The 21749-nt window shown below is 40.5% G+C and overlaps 1 protein-coding gene across 1 annotated transcript; it reads left to right on the forward strand.

The window, feature by feature from the left end:
* Positions 1 to 1823: 1823 nt before the first annotated feature.
* Positions 1824 to 20945, forward strand: C1QTNF4 (C1q and TNF related 4). The gene is made up of 2 exons (XM_069968404.1): positions 1824 to 1852; positions 18286 to 20945. The coding sequence occupies exon 2, from the start codon at positions 18287 to 18289 to the stop codon at positions 19370 to 19372; it is 1086 nt and encodes a 361-aa protein (XP_069824505.1). The 5' UTR covers positions 1824 to 1852; position 18286; the 3' UTR covers positions 19373 to 20945.
* Positions 20946 to 21749: the final 804 nt, after the last annotated feature.

A 21749-nucleotide genomic window follows, 5' to 3' on the forward strand; every position in this document is an offset into this window, starting at 1 on the left:
GACTGCCTTCTGGACATCTGTCAAGTCAGCAGTCTTTCCCATGATTGTGTTGCATACTGAACCAGACTAAGGGACCTTTTATAACACTTAGGAAACCACTGCAGGTGTTTTGGGTTAATTATTGTAATTTTCTGAAATACTGACTTTTGGGTTTTTCTTGGCTGTAATCTATAATTATCAACCTTAACAGAAATAAACGTTAGAAAAAGTTCAATCTTTATGTAATGACTCTATAGAATATATGAGCTCACTTTTTGAATTGAAATACTGAAAAAAAATTTTTGTTGATATTCTAATTTATTGCAAACCACTGTATTTGTGTATTTATCATTTAATTGTTTATGTGTGAATTTTAATGTTGTGTACGTATCTTCTTCTGCAGTGCTATTTATGCACCTATATTTGTGCTCATAATGTTGTTGTTTGTGAATATCATATGCTGTGGTTTTATGTACCTTGTGCTGCTGTTTGTGTTTTTTTATGTGTTGACTTGTGTGACTATTTAGTACTGTGTGCATGTGATTTGTGCTGTTTTAAGCTGTTATATGTGTATTGTGTGATGTGTGTACTGTATTCTGTGCTGATGTATGTATATTGTTCTGCTTTGTGTATGCTGTCCTCTTTATGCATTAATTTTGCTGTTCAAATTATGTCTTACACTTCTGTGTGTATATTTTATACTATTGATGTGTGTATCCATCATGTATCACTTTGTGTACGTATTTTGTTTAGTGTGTAGATATATTTTGTTGTGCTCTGTATGTGTTTTTATTTTGACTGTATATTGTGCTGCTTTGTGTTAATTATTTACTTTCTATATAGGTTGTGTGTATCTATCTTGTGCTGCGGTGTATATTTTGTACTGTTTGTGTGTATTTTATGCTGAGAGTGTGTGTATTTTCAGTTGTGTTTTAAGCTGATGTATGTGTATTTTGTGCTTTGCTTATGCATGAATCTTGTTTTGCTGTCTATATTTTGTTCCATTTTAGGCTGGTGTGTGCATTTATTTTGTACTGTGTGTATTTTTTTTGCTGAGTAGATGAAGTATCCTATGCTGCTATGTGTATATATTTTGTGCTCTGTATTTACGCATATGTATTGTATGCCACTGTATGTATTTTGTATTGCTGTGTGCATGTATCTTGTGCCTCTGCAACTATATTTTATGCCTTTTTGATTGTTCCTATTTTGTGCTGTGTATATGCTTGTCATGTGGCACACTTTAATTTTTTTTTTCTTCACTTTAAGGAACAATCATCTTCTTTTTACAGTATATAACACATTTACATTATCCTCATATACAGAACTCTTCTAGAGAACATTGTTAATTCCATTTTCTATACATTACAGTGTAATGTTTCTTCTAGATACATACATTATTTAGTAGTTTTACACAACCCCCACTTTCTATTGAAATATCTATTTGTACCTGGCCCAGAATCACCTCTGTCTGTGGATATTACCGGGGGCTATTCTGATATCAAGGCAGCAAAATCAATAACATTTAAGGTGGTTCATTCTTATTATGAATATGTATATAGCAACACTAATAAGAAGGAATTACCCTGCATATAGCTAACTTTTTGCATTTCAAAATGTACATTTTCTAATTTTGCTTTAAAATCCTGAAAAATTTGCAACCAAGATCAATATGCATTAGGAGCCTCCTGTGAAGAGATGGAATCTGGTGCTTTACTACCTGTCCATGATTTTGTGCTCTGCACATGTGGATCCCCCTTCACTGCCCCCTCTCCCTTCCAGCTCCCCCCTCCACAGCCCTGCACCAAATCCTCCTATGTGACACAAAGTGGAGATACAGGCAGAAGACAAGTGACAAGCAGCAGCTGAGCAGGTAGGTACAGAAGGGGAGTGGGGGTGACAGGGGTGGAGAAGGGCACTGGAGGATGCAGCTGGTGCAGGTGCTATCAGGTAGTAGTGTGTCTGTAAGGTAAACAGTGGGGGCAGGGAGAGAGGGATGGAGATGCTGCCTGAATGTATCACTGGCTTCTGCTGCACCTGCACAGATCCCCATGTTATCATAGCTGGTGTCCTTAATGCCAGTGTTTCTAGATCCAGCCTTTTATCTCGGCATCTGTTGTTGCAGCTCTCACCCTGGTTGCACCCTGTCATCACCCTCATCTTCCTCACCCCCAGATTGCTAGAAAGACATTTTCTCTCCAGAGATGTGGCATTGATTTGGGTCACCCTTGTGCCCTGCTGGTTTTCCACATGTCATCTCTCATCTTACATTATAGAGAAGTCTTCCCCCAGGGGATGGGGTCCCAGATGCTTTCCTTTCTACAAGATTAGAAGATTTTCATAAAGAGAATGCACGCTTGTGCGCGACACTAAGCCTTACACTATGACATGAATAAAACTGATGTATGGAGGCATGAAGGGTTAAAAAGGTCTTGTCACATTTCTACATGCCTTTTTTTGTCAATTTATAATAGAGTAGATATTCTAGAGAGTATTTGTTATATGATAGGATGTGTCATCTAACAATGTTCAAGAATTGAGATTGTTATCTTGTATAATTTATTCTTATCAGTGGTTTTCCATAGGTCTGCAAGTAATTGATTCAAATTATAAGTAAATGTTATGTAACACATTAGTTACATAAGTGCATAGAAAAATGTTATAGATGATGAATTACTCCATTAAAGGGGTATCCCAATCTGATGCAATTTTCACCTATCTGTGGGATAAGGGATGACAAGCTGGTTGCCACTAGGACCCCCACTGATCCTGAGAATGGGGACAAAATTGTCCTTGGAATGGAAGGCCGCCAAATATTGTCAGGCATTGAATTCAAGAATGTTTGGTGACCCCATAGAGAATGAATGGGGTTGCACATGTAGGGGAAATTTATCAAACATGGTGTAAAGTGAAACTGGCTCAGTTACCCCTAGCGACCAATCAGATTCCACCTTTCATTTTCCAAAGAGTCTGCGAGGAATGAAAAGTGGAATCTGATTGGTTGCTAGGGGCAACTGACACAGTTTTACTTTGGCCCATTATATGTTGGATAATTGGCATACTTTTTTGGGGGGCCTATGAAATAGCAGTCTGCTATGCTATTCCATACAGAACTATGAAGATAACGCTTAGAAAACAAATTCATATTTAGTTTTAAACAACACAGTAAAAACTTAGGTGGTGTCTAGAAATCATTATTTTGTGTAATAACCCTGATTTTTATCCAGAATTTTCATGACTTTCCATCCATCTGTCACATTGCTCTTGGGGACATTTACGCCACTTCTGGTGCAGAAATGTCAGCAGCTCAGCTTTGATGGTTTGTGGCTATCCATCTTCCTCATGATCATATTTCAGAGGTTTTCTATGGTGGTTCTTCATCCACACCATGTTTGACCTGTCTGTGTGACATGGGGCATTGTCCTGCTGAAAAAAAAAAACAACAAAAACAAAACAATAAACAGCATTGGGGAACATTGTCAAAGCAGAAAGAGGCAAGTTTTTCTTCCAGGATAACTTGGTTCATTTGTCCTTCACAAAGACAAATCTACCCAATTTCAGTCTTGATGAAACTGCCCCGCATCATCATCATCAATCCTCCACCAAATTTCACAGTGGGCATGAGACACTGTGGCTTGTAGACCTCTCCATGTCTCTGTCTAACCATTACACTGCTTGCTATTTCTTCTTTAGGTCACTATTATGTCTGTGCCTGTTCAGACCTCAGTGCAGTCCTCTGCCTGTAAAATACAGCCAAAACAGTATCTGAATTGTATGTTTCCTTTGCACCAGTCTGAACTCTGATTTTTATACCTGCTGTGTGGTGATTGACAGGTTCTTAACCATACCTGTCTGGTTTCTTCTGCTAGCCCTAGTTCCCTGCTGCACATGGTTTAGACCATGGGTCTCCAGCTGTTGCGAAACTACAACTCCCATCATGCCTGGACAGCTAAAGCTTTGGATTTAGCTGTCCAGGCATGATGGGAAATGTAGTTTTGCAACAGCAGGAGGGCCGCAGTTTGGAGATCCATGGTTTAGACTCAGTAGTAGAGCTAAAAAAACTTCCCTTCATCTCCCTTCCCTATCAGTCTGTGTGGTCTAAAGGTCAGAGGGACAGTCCAATCACGCTAGTGTTTTATACTGAATTGGATGCTTGTAGTTCTGACCTCTTTGCCTGTCCTTCTGACCTCTGTTTTTGCCTGCAGTTCATGTACATTCAGCTATTTCCAGTTTGACCTGTATCTGCCTAATTATTCTTTATTGTGTTTGTCTATCTGGCCTTAGTCTGTGTTTCACTTACCTAGTGAAGGGAACATCGTCCAGTTGTCGACTACCTCCTAGGGTTGAGCTGGCAAGTAGGCAAGGACAGTCTTGGGGCCTAGAGCTAGGACTCTCTCTATCTATACCTGTCTTCCATTGAAGTCCCAAGTTTCCTTACAGTTACTTGATATTATCCTACATTTAAATGAGATTTCAATTAAATAGTTATAATCACGGTCAATAGAGAGTCGTTTCCTCCTTCTGTCAGTCTGTCACTTTGTTGCCCCCAATACTTGCAGCTTGACCTTGTTCTAAAAAATATTTATTTTTTTTTTCAATTTTAAGGATGGAAGAAATCTTATGCTCACTATATGCCTCTGCCAGAGAAGCTAGAATTTAACGTTTCTTCTCCTGATTCAGAACTTTTCTTTTCAACTCTTTAGGCTTGGTCTGTAGTTATTTTTGATGACACTTGCTTTTCTGGTACTACTAGCACTGCTCTCACTATTCAGCTGAGAATAGTGATAACCAGAGTAATGGCTTTTCTTTTCTTTTATACTATAGACAACTGAATACTTTTAGGCTATGTTCACACTATGTAAAAGTATGGCCATTGTTGCCATCGGCGGGTGAACATTACCTATTATTCTATGGGATCCCAGCCAGGCGTACACACATCGTATACGCTCCGGCCGGGATCCTGCACGGAGCTGCAAATAACTGACATGTCAGTTTTCTGCGGCTGCAATTCAATGAATTGCGGCCATAAGAAACCCTGTCAGTTCACACAGTGAAGAGAGCGGTTCCGGCATCAGAACCCTGCGGCCCAAAGATCATCCGGCCGGGTCACGGAATGGCCGGTCTCCAAACGTTGTGTGAACATAGCCTTATACTGTTTTAGCCCTATAGACAATCCATACCTGACACTGGACACTGCAAGACAAGTGTGAGGCCGGGTTGACACAATGTAAGACACTGGCCGTTTTGTGACACAGCCTTATCCCAGCCCGTACTGCAGTATCGTCCAGATAAACTTCATTTCTTTAGAATTGGAATGCAGGCGCATTCAGGTATGCCCACATTCCAATTACCTATTGCACACAATGTAAAGTGTGGCCGGAGCTGCACTTTACATTGTCTGCACAGTCAGTTTTGTGCAGCCGCTATTCAATGAATAGGGGCAGCACAAAACTGACATGTCAGTTATTCGTGCAGCCACAGGGAATCCCGCCCGGAGTGTATACAGAGTTTATACACCCTGGCTGGGATTCCATAGCCTTCGATGCAATGTATATTTTCAATTAATCATGTACGGTGTTAAAATTTGCAACAACAGCCATGATTAATTGAAAATATACATTGTGTAAACTTGTGTAAGCCTAGAAGGAACCTAAGGTTTTCTTTCAAATGCATTTTCTGGATAGTATAGTAGGTCTTTTTGCATTCCTGTGTAAAAGCAAGGATAATATGTTGGCAAATGATCAAGATAAGTTACTAAACCCTGCCTCGCTGCACTCTTAGTAGGTGACTGTGTTCTGTAAGAATATTTGGAGCAATTATGTATTGCAGGCTACTTGGATGTACATACTAACGTATAAAGATGTTTATTTATATCCAATGAGGATTCTGATTACTGCTTGAAAAAGAATCAGGAAAAAGAAGAAATGATGGATAATGTAAGCCACAGTAGCAACCCTAACAAACCATCCCTTGTTAAGTTCTATTAACTGAAGCAGAGCAGGGTGACAGGAAACAGAGCAGGGTGCTGAACCAAATCTAGGACATATAATGCAGAGCTAAAGCCAACCATACACTTGAGACAGCTGTCAGACGAACACTACAGCTATTTGTCCCGACTTTGCCATAACCATATACATTCTACATCTTCATTCCAAAGGGGAATAGGAAAGAAGCAGCGGACAGACTCTTCTGCTTATCTCTTATGATGATGAAATGCAACATGCACAATCCATCTTACCCCCGACATTTATCTGCGGGGAACAGTTATAAGGGCAGGTTATCTATTAGAAAGGAAAGGTGAGTGACAACAAATATGTCCAGGGGGATATGTACTGCTTTTAACAACCCCTCTAGGAGCTGTATTGAATACCTGACTTTTCCAGGAACAGATATACTTAGAAACATCTCAATAGAAAGTCTGAATAATCTCATACTTGAATATAACTCAAGGACTTATGAGCATTGGGCACTTGAGCGAATATGCTTATATTATGCTTGCATCTGCCTGTAATAACTAAAGGTGGAAATAGAGTTCACATCAGAGTTCACAATTCCCATCTTAAGGTTTTTTTTAGACAAAGCGATCTTCTGACATATGTGACAGAGTGATCTTCTGACAAACTGCCCCAATGCCCCAAAGACCATCAGAGTGCCCCAATCCAATGAACTGTCAACAGACACTGCTGGTGCCGCACATAAAGAGTACCTATAGAGTTAAACAATATAAGAAATGATGCACGTAGGGTGCAAAGACACATCCAAACAGGAGACAACCAATGTGGTTAACGATGGTTAACATGAACGATGTCAGCTGATCGTTGCAGTCATTTGTCTTTCAACATGTTGGAAAACAAACGACTCATACAGCAACGATCTGCTGCTCTTGCTCTAGCGATCACTCGGGCAGCCCCCTGCAGCTCCCTGTGGCCTCTCCTGTACTCACCCGCTCGCTGCTGCAGATAAAACTAAACTGGGTAAAGCAGAGAGGGGTTTGGAAAGGCTGAAGGCTTGGGCAGATAAATGGCAAATTAAGTTTAATGTGGATAAATGTAAGGTTATGCATTTGGGCTGTAGAAATAATAAGTACAATTATTTGCTAAATAATAATACACTGGGTAAAACTGCTTCCGAAGAGGACCTGGGGGTATTGGTGGACAGTGAACTTAACTTTAGTGATCAGTGCCAGGCAGCAGCTGCCAAGGCTAATAAAATAATGGGATGCATCAAAAGAGGTATAGATGCTAAAGATGAGAACATAGTTTTGCCTCTTTATAAATCACTGGTCAGACCACATATGGAATACTGTGTACAGTTTTGGGCACCGGTATATAAGAAGGACACAGCTGAACTGGAGCGGGTGCAGAGGAGGGCCACTAAGGTCATTAAGGGAATGGGTGGGTTACAGTACCAGGACAGGTTATCAAGCTTGGGGTTATTTACGCTAGAAAAAAACATCTTAGGGGCCATCTGATCACAATGTACAAATATATGAATGAACAGAGATCTTTCTAGTGATCTTTTTACACCTAGGCCTGTAATAATGACAAGGGGGCATCCTCTACACTTAGAGGATATCCCATACAAAGAACACCTGTGATAATACCTGATGCACTAAGTATGATTATATCACCTGTGAAATACTAAGGAAATCCTCAAAACATGACCAGTCATTAGATCCTAATAATGACTATGCATTACAGCAATTACGTCACTTCCTCAGAGTCCTTTATCAGGGGTAACAGTCTCTATGATTTATATAATCATTCACTTATATGAAGTGATCTTCTCTGTAATTAAATTAACCTTGGAACCAATAAAGATGGACCCACTAGGACTTTACACAACCTATGTGATGATCTATCTCTTTACTTGTCAACATACCTTAAAGTAGCGGTACAATGCTGGTATGTATACTCACGGAAGCTGATCGATGTCCCGCAGCGCGGCTCCATTCCCGTCCCGCGGTGCCTTTCAAATCCGACGCGCACTCACATCTGCCGGTGCTGTGACTCCTCTTCTTTGCCTTGTAAATTGAACGCCGGAAGTCACGCGCTTCCATAGAGAATGCATGGAAGCGAGTGACTTCCAGCCTATAATGACAGGTCAGAGAAGAGGAATGACAGTGCCGGTGGATGTGAGCGCGTGCCGGATTGAATGGCACCGCGGGACATCGATCAACTTACGTGAGTATACATGCCAGCGGCTATCGGGGGGGCCAAAAAAAATTTTTTGTGAACTGCTTCTTTAAGCAATGTCTACAAAGATCTAAGGTTGGGACCTTGGCATCATGTGGGTACCAGTGGAAAAATAAGTAGAATATTCAAGACTGGATATATCCAATTGCTAGTGGGTTGCAGATCTTTCTGTCTGGACAGTAAAATCTAACCTGTTAGTACCTTACATCTATTTTAACAGCAATAAGTCTTCATTAGTGTAGGTAGGACAGCACAGATGTTGTCTTTGCTAACTCAGCTGAGCAAAATGCTAAGACGTGGTTATCCTGCTGCAGTTAATCACAATGACTTATGGTCTCTGCAGGGAGGAACATCATGTAGTGAGAACCTTGTGATGTGGATACAGGATTCATGCATGACCTGCTGATTCTGCAAACTGGAAAGAGCGTAATATACCCTGAAGCAGGAGTGTATAGGAAACGTGCTACAATGTAGCTGGTGTCTAACAACATAACTTAAAGTTATACTGTCACCAGCGATGATTAAAGGAGAAGTCTGGGGCTGCTATAATTTTGGGAAGAAGCAGAAGCGGGAGGGGGGGGGCATACTAAACAACACTACTCATCCATTCCAGTGCCAGTCTAGCGCCAGATCATTGCTCCAGGACCCCTGCCGGCCTTTGGGATCTTCTTTTCAGCCGACGTCCTGACCTGGCTGACCATCCTGGTGGTCTCTCTCCCATCCCGCACCGGAGCTGTTTCCGGTAGTTACGCTACTTCACGCTCCTGTCTCTGCCATGCCCAGCCCAACCCGCACCTCTGTATGTTACACAGTGGGGTGTGACATCACCATTTTCACTAGGAATAGATAGGTTTTGGCTTCAAAGATCTGTCAGATAAATCTGTCTGTGTAAATGCACCATCAAGCACTATATGTGCATTTGCCATAATTAGTGTATATTGAGAATTTGCGTAATTTTTGTTGAGCATTAACATGTTTAAAGCCTTAGAGAAGTGGCTTTAAGATCTCTATTTGCTGTCAATGAATGCAAACACGCTGTACTCTTCAACTACTTTTAAAAGGAGATATATATACAAGTACTCCAGCGGATGGTGGGAATACACTACCTAGTGATAATGTTTTACCTTTTACCCCCATCCCATCTAGTGACCACGGAGATCCCTTATACTATACATATCCACAGAATTTGGATCCACACCCGTATAAAATTTTGATATCTTTATTAACATTAAACATACAATATAAAACCAGAAAAACAAGAGGCAATTCCAAACATGAAACCTTCCAGACTGTGTACTTAGAAATAGGGTTCAAAAACAATTTTGTGCAATAATAATAGTCAGAAAATAGGAGGCTATGTCAGGGAGAGGACACAATGTCTAGAAATAGTCTCAATTCCACACCCCAATGGTGTCTCGCTACCTGTGTCCTCAATGTATTCCCTTTAGCTCCTCTCACTATGGGCCATCCCTGCACATAGCATCTGCCCAGCGCTCTATATGTAAACAATTTCATATTATTGCACAATGTTATTGAAGTAACTATTTATCTTACCCATAATCATACACGTCTGATCAATTCCCCAACGCACGTTTCGCGATCGTAAAGCGATCTTTTTGCTTCCTCAGGGGGCTTGCCTATTCTATCATGTGGGCTCTCTTTTATGTGCTGATTTGCTGATGTCATCCCTACTTCCGGATATCTTGGCGCATGCGCGGATGGTTTCCGGAAATCACACCGCGTCATCCCAGGCGTCCGGCGGCGCGCCGATGCCCAAGACCAAAATGGCCGAGTATCATAGGCGCATCACCTACGTCCGCCCGGATAAGCAGCGTCCAGATCTTACATCAGCGCATGCGCTCATCCGTATTTAGGGCTATTACAGAAAATGTGAAACGGAGCTACAATTATGATGTTCGAGAAGACTATTATGGATCACCACTAGTTTATGTTGGGTAAAAGGGCAGAGGGAGGGGGAATTTTAAAACATATATTACATGTATTGCATTTTTGTGATTACGTGTACATAATTACAATCTCTATAAGTGCCAAAACATTTATAAGCAAAAATATGTAAAGTGCATAAAACTCCAACTACTGGAGAATAAAGTGCAAACCAGTGACTATATATAAAGTGCATAAATCTCTAAACTAGTGGAGAGTAACATGCCAATATCCTCAGAAAATACAAATATTAGTGCAAAAAAGCAGTGCTGAAAAATTCCTTTTATCATGATATATGTACCACAGTGATTAGAATAATTGTAACGAAAAAACGCATTAATTACCAAAAAAAACGCTTCAAAACCACAGGGAAAAAAAAAAAAGTGTATGATTATGGGTAAAATAGTTACTACAGTAAGATTGTGCAATAATGTGAAATTGTTTACATATAGAGCGCTGGGCAGATGCTATGTGCAGGGATGGCCCATAGTGAGAGGAGCTAAAGGGAATACATTGAGGACACAGGTAGCGAGACACCATTGGGGTGTGGAATTGAGACTATTTCTAGACATTGTGTCCTCTCCCTGACATAGCCTCCTATTTGCACTATTTTTTGCACTTTTCTGACTTCTATTATTGCAGAAAATTGTTTTTGAACCCTATTTCTAAGTACACAGTCTGGAAGGTTTCATGTTTGGAATTGCCTCTTGTTTTTCTGATTTTATATTGTATGTTTAATGTTAATAAAGATATCAAAATTTTATACGGGTGTGGATCTAAATTCTGTGGATATTTTAAAAGGAGATGTAGAAGAACGAAAAGGGTGTGATAGATGTGATGAATAAGAAGAATAATGATGTAAACAGATGTTATAAAACAGTAGGCGAGAGGAAAGTCTGAAAGGAGAAAGACAAAGGATTTCTTATATTGGATATACAGACCAATTTAATACAATTGGTTGGGTCCCAGATTTTCCTTATTCCCCTTAATTGTTCCCAGAATAGTTTCTATGGAAACCACATGTGTAATCTATAAAGAACACACACACACCAGCTTCCAGATTGCTTTATTGTTTCCAAATTGAAGTTAGAAGAGAACAATGACACAAAACATCTTAGAACATTCTGTGATTCAAATAAATTGCAGCAGGCTCCAACTTGCAGATGTGGTGACATCAGTATAACCCTGCAGTGTCACGATCTTTGTGATAACTACATCCAACTGTGTGCTCCTCCAGGGATGGATCACCTGAGTAGTAGAGGAGTCTCTGCTGGGCGCAAGGTGCAGCAGAAGACAATCCTATTTGAAGGGAACTTTGCAGCCATTTATTTGTTACTTGGGCCAATTTGTTATGGGAACATTCACAGATAACCTAAATAACCTAATCTTATTGATGATAGCAAATTTCAAGGCAGTTAAAGGGGTTATCTAGGGACATCTTTTTAGCTGGGACATGTTAAATATAAAAAAAGTCATACTCACCTGCCCTGATCAGCTGCCATTCTAACACCTTCCAGTCCCTACTCATCACTGCAACTTCCTACTTCCTATGATATCTCATTGCAGCTGGAACTGCCCACTCATCGAAGGAACCAGAAAGCAGCAGTGATGAGTGGGGACTAGGAGGCACTGAAATGGCAGCTGCGAGGGAGTGGGAGAGGTAAGTATAACTTGTTTTTTATAATTAAAGTACCCCAATAATGTGTAAACAAAATGATGTCCCTGAAAAACTCCTGTGCAAATGAATAGTAACAGAATAAATTCCTCTGGTGGTCTTAAAGAACACAAGTCTGAGACTGCCAGCCTCATATGACCCCATAGGCACCTAAGTCTCTGTGATAACAGCCACATATGCATCCCATAATTCTACCACATGACTAGGATGGATTTTCTTCCTTCAATTTTTCCAACTGAATGCAGTGTGCAGAGATGTTGAAAACTATGAACAATATACAGAATATATTAGAAAATGTTACAACATACCAGAATGCAAGCTTGAATTAACTATGGTTTAATCTTTTTGATCTTCTGCTTACCCAATTCTTCAGCAAAGTCATGATGGGGGAAGGGATCAGTCTTAGATTTATTAGTCTATACTCTATGGAATATTGAAGTAGTTTCTGGAGACGGTAAGAGGATTATCCTTCCTGTATTTATTAAAAAGTAGCAAAAGGTCATTTAATAATTAGGCATGGGCCTCATCTACCCTAGATGTAGGTTGGGTCAAAAAAAAATAGTCCTTTTATTCCATTGCATTTCATTATGCCTGCACATTGTATTGTAATGAACATACGGATGTGATAGTATCATTTAGGCTACAGCAACTTAGGTTGAATGACAGGAAGATTGAGATGTCACATCATTTTCTTCCTAAAGTATGTTGCGATTCTTCAGCCTGGCACAGTTTCCTGCTGCTACCGCATTTTAAGCAGTAGTCTGCTACCTGTGACTCTCAAGTTGTTTTAAAGCTACAACTACAACTCCCACCATGCCTAGGTAGATTTTGCACTTGTGACAGTAAGGTGTTTCTAAACACATGCTTACATCACATATTTTTGCTTAGGATGATGTTGCTCTAATATTCCTGCTAGTTTATGAAATAGTCTGGTGATATGTGGTAACTAAAGGCCATATTACACAGCATGATGTTCTAGGGGAAGCCTGTCAGTTTAGCTCTCCCTTCCCCCTCATTCCTGGCTTGCTGACTGTGCTATTACACACACAGACAGTGAGCGGTGATGGGCGTCCGGAACGATCCTTACATAAAAGTTAGCGGCTCTCTATTACCTCTCTATGCACAAATGAGGCGTGGTCTATTTTGCACTAAAAAAATGCACCTGAATCTGGCTGAAAATTCTTGTGGACTTCAAGACAAGTAATTGGGGGTGTAAACTTTGCACGAACAGCTTGAGGAATCTGTCACATTTAAAGATTGTCTAGTCTAAGTTTGCACTAAGACTAGAGCTGTGTGACAATGGGAGCTGTGTTGCGGTAACTGCACATCTACAGAGCCAAGACTTCTATTTCTATACACAATATTTACATCCAGGTGCTGCAGTTCGGCCAAACAGCACATCAGCTATTGAAGGCTTATCCTGGGGATACTGTCAAAATGTAGCTTGAGTGGGCCGTTTAGAAAGTTACATGAACATATCAGCCTCTGATAGTGTAGTGTTCTTGCTTGTCAGCAGATTTTAGTACGTCAAGGTAAGGAACACTTTCATGTAAGGATTATACCTGGGTGGAAAGACTCACATTTTTTTAGTCATACTTTAATTATTGGCATTATTCAATCTATAAATTTCATCCAAATATACCAAAACAGGCTGTGTATATTTTACTGTTGTAGCCGAGCCAGCGTTCCTATCCACCTGCTATGTAACAGTTCGAAGTGCAGAGCCTTCTTACTCACAGGTGCACAGGACACAAAAGCTTTATCCTGAGTATACACCACTTTTTAATTTTACCTGAATAATCCTTTAATTTTCCAATCCTTAAGGCCCTATTAAACGAAATGATATCAGCCATATTCGGCTGATAATTGTCTTGTGTAATGTCGGCCGTATTCATGTCAGCTGATCGTTGTCTGTCGCTGTCTTTCAACATGTTGAAAGACAAATGACTATGATAGCAGCGATCTGCTGCCGTCTCCTATGGGCTGCCTGGATGATCTAACGATCACTCGGACTACCCATATTATAATCTAATGTAATGGAGGGCCAGATGTAATTGAAACCCCTAATTGCCTGGCGGGCCAAAAATAATGACACCGCGGGCCAGATTTCCATGGAACGATAATCGTTACTTATGATCGTATTCACGATAGTTTTTTCTTTGCTTTTCCTTTGCTATTTCTTCGCTATTGCGTTCGTATCTACTGCAAACAACCGAATGATGTCATATTCAGTGTGAACGATTTGCGAACGTTTTGCGAATGAGCAACGATAAAAAAAGGTCCAGGTCCACTGTATTGCATTGTGTACAGCAACTCTTATTAGACCATGATCCTGGTCAAGTGTTGCGCTTGCAGCGCATCCCTGTTGTTTTGACTACTGTTTTATTGTTCGCCTCTGTTCGCACCCTTTGATGTATAACGCTGATATTTCAATAAAGCTCTTTGGAATCGGAAAAAAAAAAAAAAAAGGTCCAGGTCTTATAAAGCGATCAACAATTTCTCGTTCGGTCGATAATCATTAACTGCATTTCAACTGAACGATTATCGTTTAGATTCGAACGATTTAACGATAATCTGAACGATAATCGTCCGGTGGAATAGGGCCCTTTACGTTGGGGGGCCCAGAAGCTTCAGCCTATCTCTCTGCTATCTGGCATGTATCGTACAACACAGAATGTTTTGTGCTATTTGTTTCCATACTTCTCATCTAATGAACTTGAACTTTCACTGTCTGCAAATCATGATACTGCCAAGTGGTAGTTCAGAGCCAAGTGGAACACCATTCAGATGTATGACCTAATCCCTCAATGAGCCTGAGAGACACAGAGACAATATTCTCCTTGAATGTTAGGAGAAAGGATCTGTAAGAGGATCCAGGCTTAGCAATGACTGCGGAGGTTGTTCTTCCTACAATCCTGAACATATTTTCCTGGCTCTTCTCCTATAACTGTAATGGAGAGACCCCTCCAGTCTTCTTGTTGCCTTGGAGACATTGTACACCTCCCTCTGGGCTCCCTTGAATGTCTGCCGCTGCCGGCAACTCACGTAGGATGTGATGCCTTTGATCATAGGTCTTCAAACACATAGACTCAACATGAATGACTGAATTAAGAAGGCAAATGAATATAGATCTGGGACAGAAAGAGGCTGTTTACATCAACATGTTATTTAGGCATGGAAGCCAAGAGTGGATACTGAGGGGCCCTGTGCTACAAATGCATGAGGCCCCTTCCACCAGCATACCTGCAACTTACATCTAATTAAATGTAAAATAAATAATAACTGTAGAAAAAAAATTGTTTTCTTTTCCTAAAAAGTAATGGTCTTAACTTCCCCCTGCAGCGTCAAGTATCATCCATGGTAGTCTATTTTATAATTATTATTATTATTTATAAAGCGCCCTTTATTCCAGAGTGCTATACAAGCCATAAACAAACTCAAACGACCGCTGTGGCGAACAACCTGAAATCGTTCACCCAATTACATGGATCATTACTTATGATCATTATTGCGTTCACCGCTACTGCAAATGACATCTTATTACATGAGAACGATTTACAAACAGTCAACGATAAAAATAGGTCCAATTTCTATTTCTCATTTCTAGTTGGTCGTTAAATCGTTGTCTGCTATTATAATAAATGATTAGCGTTCAAATCCGAGCGATTTAATTATTTTTCGAACGATAATCGTTCTGTGTAATATCACCCTTACAATCTATACTAGGAGAAAAAGAAGAGGTAAAGTGCAGCCAGTCAAGTGTAATGCAGAATTGTTATAGGCTATAGCCTAGTTTGAAGAGATGGGTTTTCAGGTTACTTTTTTAAAGGACTTGATGGTAGATGAGGGACAAATGTGTCGGGGTAATGAGTTCCAGAGTATAGGGAAGGCTCAGGCAAAGTCTTGGAGGCGGTTGTGTGAGGAATGAACAAAGGGGGGAGCACAAAAGGAGGTCACTGGAGAATCCAAGGTTGTGTGAGGTTTAGGGCAGTAAAAGAGATAATGGTAACACCCACTGTAATCTAGGCTAGTTAAGGATAATTGGTGGTCTAGAGCATTGAGGAGAGGTATGTTATCATTCCTAGTGGTCTAGGGCTGTAAAGTTTGAAATGAATCAGTTCATAGTTCCTGCACAGCTTCTGTCTTGCATTCACATTTCTAAGAGTTGTCCATACATTTCTATTGTCTTTATGTGGTGAGCTGGGGGGTCTGCAGAAGGTGGTACAGTGCAGGCTAGCTGGCTGTTGTGGTACCGCATTGCAGCTTGTATCACCAGCCAGAGTGGTATGCTAGCTTTCCCTCACTTTTACCAAAATCAGTTATCCTTATTGTGCAGTGTGTTGGTGGTGGCCATTAACCATAGTTTCTTAGGATAACCATAAACTTTGCTGAATAGTTCTTAAAGTACAATACAGGGCAATACAGTCCTACTTCACAAGGTGCAGAAAGCTTTTACGCTCGAGAAAAGGTATACAGGTTACTTACCTCTCTCTAGAGCACCTCTGGTTCTAGGAGGTTAAACTGGTAAATTTAGGAGACTTGAAGTGGGAAGGCTTAGAGTGCGTTTACACAGAAAGATTATCTGACTTATTATCTACCAAAGATTTGAAGACAAAGCCAGAAACAGACTATAAATAGAGATCAGGTCATAAAGGAAAGACTGAGATTTCTCCTCTTTTTAAATCCATTCCTGGCTTTGGCTTTAAATCTCGTGTCCTTGCAGCCATTGATTTAAAAGTATAAAAAAAATAAAGTTTATACATACCTCTGCACGCTCCCTGGTGTTCTTGCTTCTGTCCGCAGCTGGCGCTAGTACTTCAGAACTGGTCTCTGAAATGACAGGCCGCTCAGCCAATCACTAGGCACGGTGGTCGCATCTCGGCCAGTGATTGGCTCAGCGGCTAGTCACTGGTTCTGAAGTTCCCCCAGTGGCTGCGGGGACCAGGCAGAAGCAAGAAGGAGACCAGGGATCATGGAGAGGTATGTATAAAGTTTATTATTTACACAATCATCAGCCATCAGCTGCACACGGCTATTAACATAGTGATGCGTGCCTTGGGCTGGAATAAACTATGGTTTTGTCAGCTGATCATTGCCTGTGTAATAGGGCGCTTACACTCTGCTGATGAGGCCCTTTACAGCCTTGGCTTGACTGCAGGATAACACAAGAGAAAACCATACTCATAGATAATTCCGTCTGACTGGAACCTTCCTTGGTCACAGGGACACTTCAACAGCTTGCAGCTTCTCCAACCCCTGACTTGAGAATTTAGAAATAATGTACCTCACAGTGTAGACTGGTAAAAGCTCAACGGTAGCTGCACCTCAGGTATTTAGTACAGCATGGCTCTGGCCCTCAGGAACATAATAATACAGGCGCACAGCAGTACAGCGGCACAGAATCTGGCTGAACAATGGCTCCTGGGAGGAGGACTACAGCTGGAACTTTGCAAAGAAACACTGGAACAAGACAGACTGACCAACCCTTGAACTACCACTCCTTTTATGCTAGAGGGAGAGGGCTTCAATTGGTGGAGAGAGACCTGAGGTAACTTGATCACCTATTGGCTCAAAGGAATGAGGAGAGTTTTGTCAGGCTTTGATAGGCCCAGAAGTGGGAGGTGACCCAGACATACCGTCTCCACAAGCGAGTGGCATAGCTAAATGGTAGAATTAGTCAGAAACTGAGTAAGCCCTTGTACAGACCTTCAGCACATGCTACAAGTCAATATTTAGAAAGCAGTGAAGGTGGCAATCACGTCACAACATGGAGTAACCCTGAGACAGTGAATAAAATAATTGAATGTGCTGCCCTACACAGTATTATTTCAGCAGCATGAGAAATTGGGTTCTGGGACACTGCATAGAGTCTACAGAGGCTACAAATGTACATTTGAAGTTTTGTTCGAGTACCTGAGGAGGACTTATGAATACACCAATATGATAAATGTCATATGGTAGTTGGGGACTGCAAAATACGCCTCTAGACTTCAGGTACGTTTGTATGGAGAATATGCAATGTTGCAATGAAAGGAAAGACACCAGCAGCAAATATGCATTGTTTTAGGAGGTTATAGAAGCAGCATTTCCTAACTGGGATCCTCTGGAGTCCATAGGTCACTATGGCTTGTATGAAAGTAGAACAGATATGTGGTCAAATCCAGCAATTTAATAATAGTACTGTACTCATACTGTAATCTTATTATTTTTATGACTATTTCTATATTTTGCTAATATTTCTATTACAGTAACATGGGCATCACTGCATTGCTTCTAGTGGGGAAAACACACATGTACTCTTTGTGGCCTATGGTTCCCTGGTACATAATATTCATGATCTCCTATGTGCTCTCATGTATTGAGAATATCATTTCTTAGATTACTTTTTAATGATTAATATTGTTACACTGGTCTCTTCAAATATGATTAGATTTCAGGTAACCATCCATTTTGACTGTAGAGAATAATTCTTTTTTCTTTTCCCTCAACTAGAATGTTTGCTTCAAGTATTCTTGGAATATGGGCTCATCTCCTTCTCTTTTCTTCGGTGGCCCTTGGTACAGATTTCCGTTCAGCTTTTTCTGTTGCCCGTACAACCAGTATGGAAGGGGGACCTGAAATGGTCATCACTTTTGACAAGGTCTATGTAAATATTGGAGCAGATTTTGACCCTAAAGCAGGTATTTTCAGATGTCGTATTCCCGGAGCATACTATTTCTCCTTCACCATTGGAAAGTTCCCTAAGAAAAACCTTTCAGTCATGTTGATGAAGAATAAGAATGAAGTTCAGGTCATTGTCTATGATGAGCATCACCACAAGGAGAGAAAAGTTGCCAGTCAGAGTGCAATGTTACAGCTTGACTATGGAGACACGGTTTGGCTTCGGCTCCACGGAGACCCAAAATATGCACTTTACAGCAATGTTGGACCTTATACAACGTTCAATGGATATCTGATCTATCCTGATACATCCTATTATTTCCAGAGTGGTGGTGATTCCTACAAAGCGCAAAACTCAATTACATCAACAGAAGGGTCTTCAGAACAGAATGAAGTCTACAAAAAGTATACAGCTGATAATGACCAATCCATTAACACAGACCCTAGGTCAGCCTTTTCAGTTGCCCGAACTGAAAGTCTTGTTGGGTCAGAGGACAGGAAGATACAACATCAACCAATCACGTTTGACACTGAGTTTGTTAACATTGGGAAAGACTTTAACCTATCATCTGGAGAATTTCACTGTCGTTTGGCTGGAGCATATTACTTTTCTTTCACCATAGGCAAAATGCCTTATAAAACCATGTCCGTCAAGTTGATGAAGAACCAGAATGAAGTACAAGCCATGATTTATGATGACAGCCACTCTAAAAAACGTGAAATGCAGAGTCAAAGTGTGATGCTGTCACTACAACCTGAAGACACAGTTTGGCTCTATAGCCATGGACATGAAGGCTATGGGGCCTACAGTAATCATGGAAAATATATTACTTTCACTGGATTCCTGATTTATCCTGAGATACCGTCAAAGCAACATATAGAAACAAACCCCAAACCAGAAATTATAACAAATATTTAATAGGTACCGTGATGGGTACAACAACAATGGCAGACTATGACAGTATACAAAACTGAATTGAATAATAGGTTGTCTAGGCACACATGGTGCCACAGAGATGGAAAGCACATGTTTCTGTTGTCTTCACCCAAATTTCACTCATAATTGTCTGTAGCATTGCTCATTGTGTCATAGCTAGCACCTACTGAATAATATGTTGCCTATATATTCTTGAACATTGACTTTAGGATTGTGTATAGTTCTAGATAATCCCCTGCAAGAGATTCCTCGCTCTGGTTTAGTCCTTTAGGTGAATGGATTTGAATGTATTTAGAAAACCAGGCCTCCAAATTATTAGAAGCTAACTATATGTGGGATAAAATAATGGGTTAGTAAGATGTTCTGACTTAAGTGCTTATAGTAAGCATCTCCTAAAACTAGAAGTGCATCTTATTGCACATAGAGCAATACTTACTTTTTCCTCACACATACCCTTAAAGTAAAGTGATAAGAATAGAGACAATTGGTTTGGCATTGTGTATCCTGAAGTTATGAGTTATAGGTATATAAGCCCTTTAATAACATCTGACCAGTTATGGCTACCTAAAAGTCACTTTTAACTTTTCCTATCACCAAATTTTAAATTGTCGATGGAAGACACAGTTGTCACTTTCGGCTTAGGCCTTATTTTTGTATGGTTCCCTTTTAATCAGAATATAAGATCTCCAGGAATGTCTTTCAAAGCTGAAAGGTTATCATCACCTCCCAGTATGCCAACCACGTCGCCCACAGTAACTTCAGATTTCTGGGGAGAAGATAAAGATGATGAAATACTGTTTACCCTTGAAGATTCACACTCCAAAAGGTCCAGGCAACCAAGTTATAGATGAGTCATTTGCTAGGTTCCCCATAGTGTGGTATCTCCTTCTGCTGTTGCTGTCCTTGCCAATAACATGGAGAGAACAAGGTAGCCGCCAGTGATTCTTATTACCTACCATAGAGACTTTACATGGTCACCACATTGCTTTTTGACCTTGCAGAGCCACAATGTTCCATGGCATGGAATTATTCACTGGTGAACACTTGGAGAAACTTACCAAACAATGCTTTATATATCTGCTTTCTAGCCTGAGTTAAATGTTGGAATACAAAGCATTTTCCTCTTTAGGAAAGGATGGAATAGTTCTAGGATAGGTTAGGGTATGGCTACCAAGACCAAAACAAGTCCTTAGAATGAAAGGGTCGCAAGTACTGGTAATTGGGGTTGTGCCATTGAGCAAAATTGTTAAAATCGGATGTGCACCACATACCCATATTTAAAAGTACAAAAATGTGCTGTTTTTTTTTTTTTTAAGTAAACTATCTTACATCCCTGTAGTTATTTTTCCCTCATGGATCTGATCACTTCCTGGTTTCCTCTCTGAACTGTGACCCTACTGTTGCTGTGCAGCAGTGCAGACACTTTCTCACAATGCCCCTTGCTTGCAGGCACAGTGGAGATCAGCTGCCAGTACTTCCTGAGCACTATATCCATCAATTCGATTAATGGACATGTGTGGTGCTATTCTAGAAGAAAGTGTCTATGTATTTTTAATCCTGGACAGCCCCATCAAGCACGTTAGCTAGAGATGAGAAAACTGAGCGTGCAGCATTTGATTACCAATGGCTGAAGAAGTTGGATGCAGCCCTAAGGCTGCCTTAAAGGCTCCATCCAACTTTTTAGCCACCAGTAATAAAATGCTGCACGCATGGGTTTCGGATTAACCCAGAGCATCATCGAAGTCCGCTTATCTCTAATTGTAGCGTCTTCAAGGATTTTTCCAGAATGTTGCATTCTAAGCCACTGACTCTGTAGGGAACTACGGCACAGTCCTATTCACTCAAACTGAAGATTTTTTTTATTTTTCAGTTATAAAGTTTTTAGTTTTAAAGTTATAAAGATTTGGAAATAACATCTATTAAAAAAAGTCAAGCCTTCCAGTACTTATCAGCTGGTATATGCCTTGCAGGAAGTGAAGTATTATTTCCAGTCTAACAAGGTGCTCTCTGCTGCCACTTCTACCTGTGTCAAGAACTATCCAGAACAGGAGAGGTTTTCTATAGGGATTTGTTACTGCTCTGGACAGTTCCTGACATGAACAGAGGTGGCAGCAGAAAGCACTCTGTCTGACTGGAAACAATGCACTACTCCTGCAAGGCAGGCACCAGTTGATTTGAAGACATTTTTTTTCTCTGGAGTACCCTTAAAAATAGTGTTGCGGTTCTCTGCACAGCCAGTTTAGCATTGTACAAGACAACTGCCAAAACTTAACACAAAGATAGTATCTATATAGAATAGGAAGGACCAATTCATAACTGAAAATCTAAACCTACATAGGGCCATGAGCCTGCTACACGT

Source organism: Dendropsophus ebraccatus, chromosome 4, assembly GCF_027789765.1.
Source record: "Dendropsophus ebraccatus isolate aDenEbr1 chromosome 4, aDenEbr1.pat, whole genome shotgun sequence".
NCBI classification, from domain to species: Eukaryota; Metazoa; Chordata; class Amphibia; order Anura; family Hylidae; genus Dendropsophus; species Dendropsophus ebraccatus.

Coding starts and splice junctions, on each gene's coding strand:
- C1QTNF4 (XM_069968404.1), top strand. CDS start 18,287: ATGTTTGCTTCAAGTATTCTTGGAATATGGGCTCATCTCCTTCTCTTT.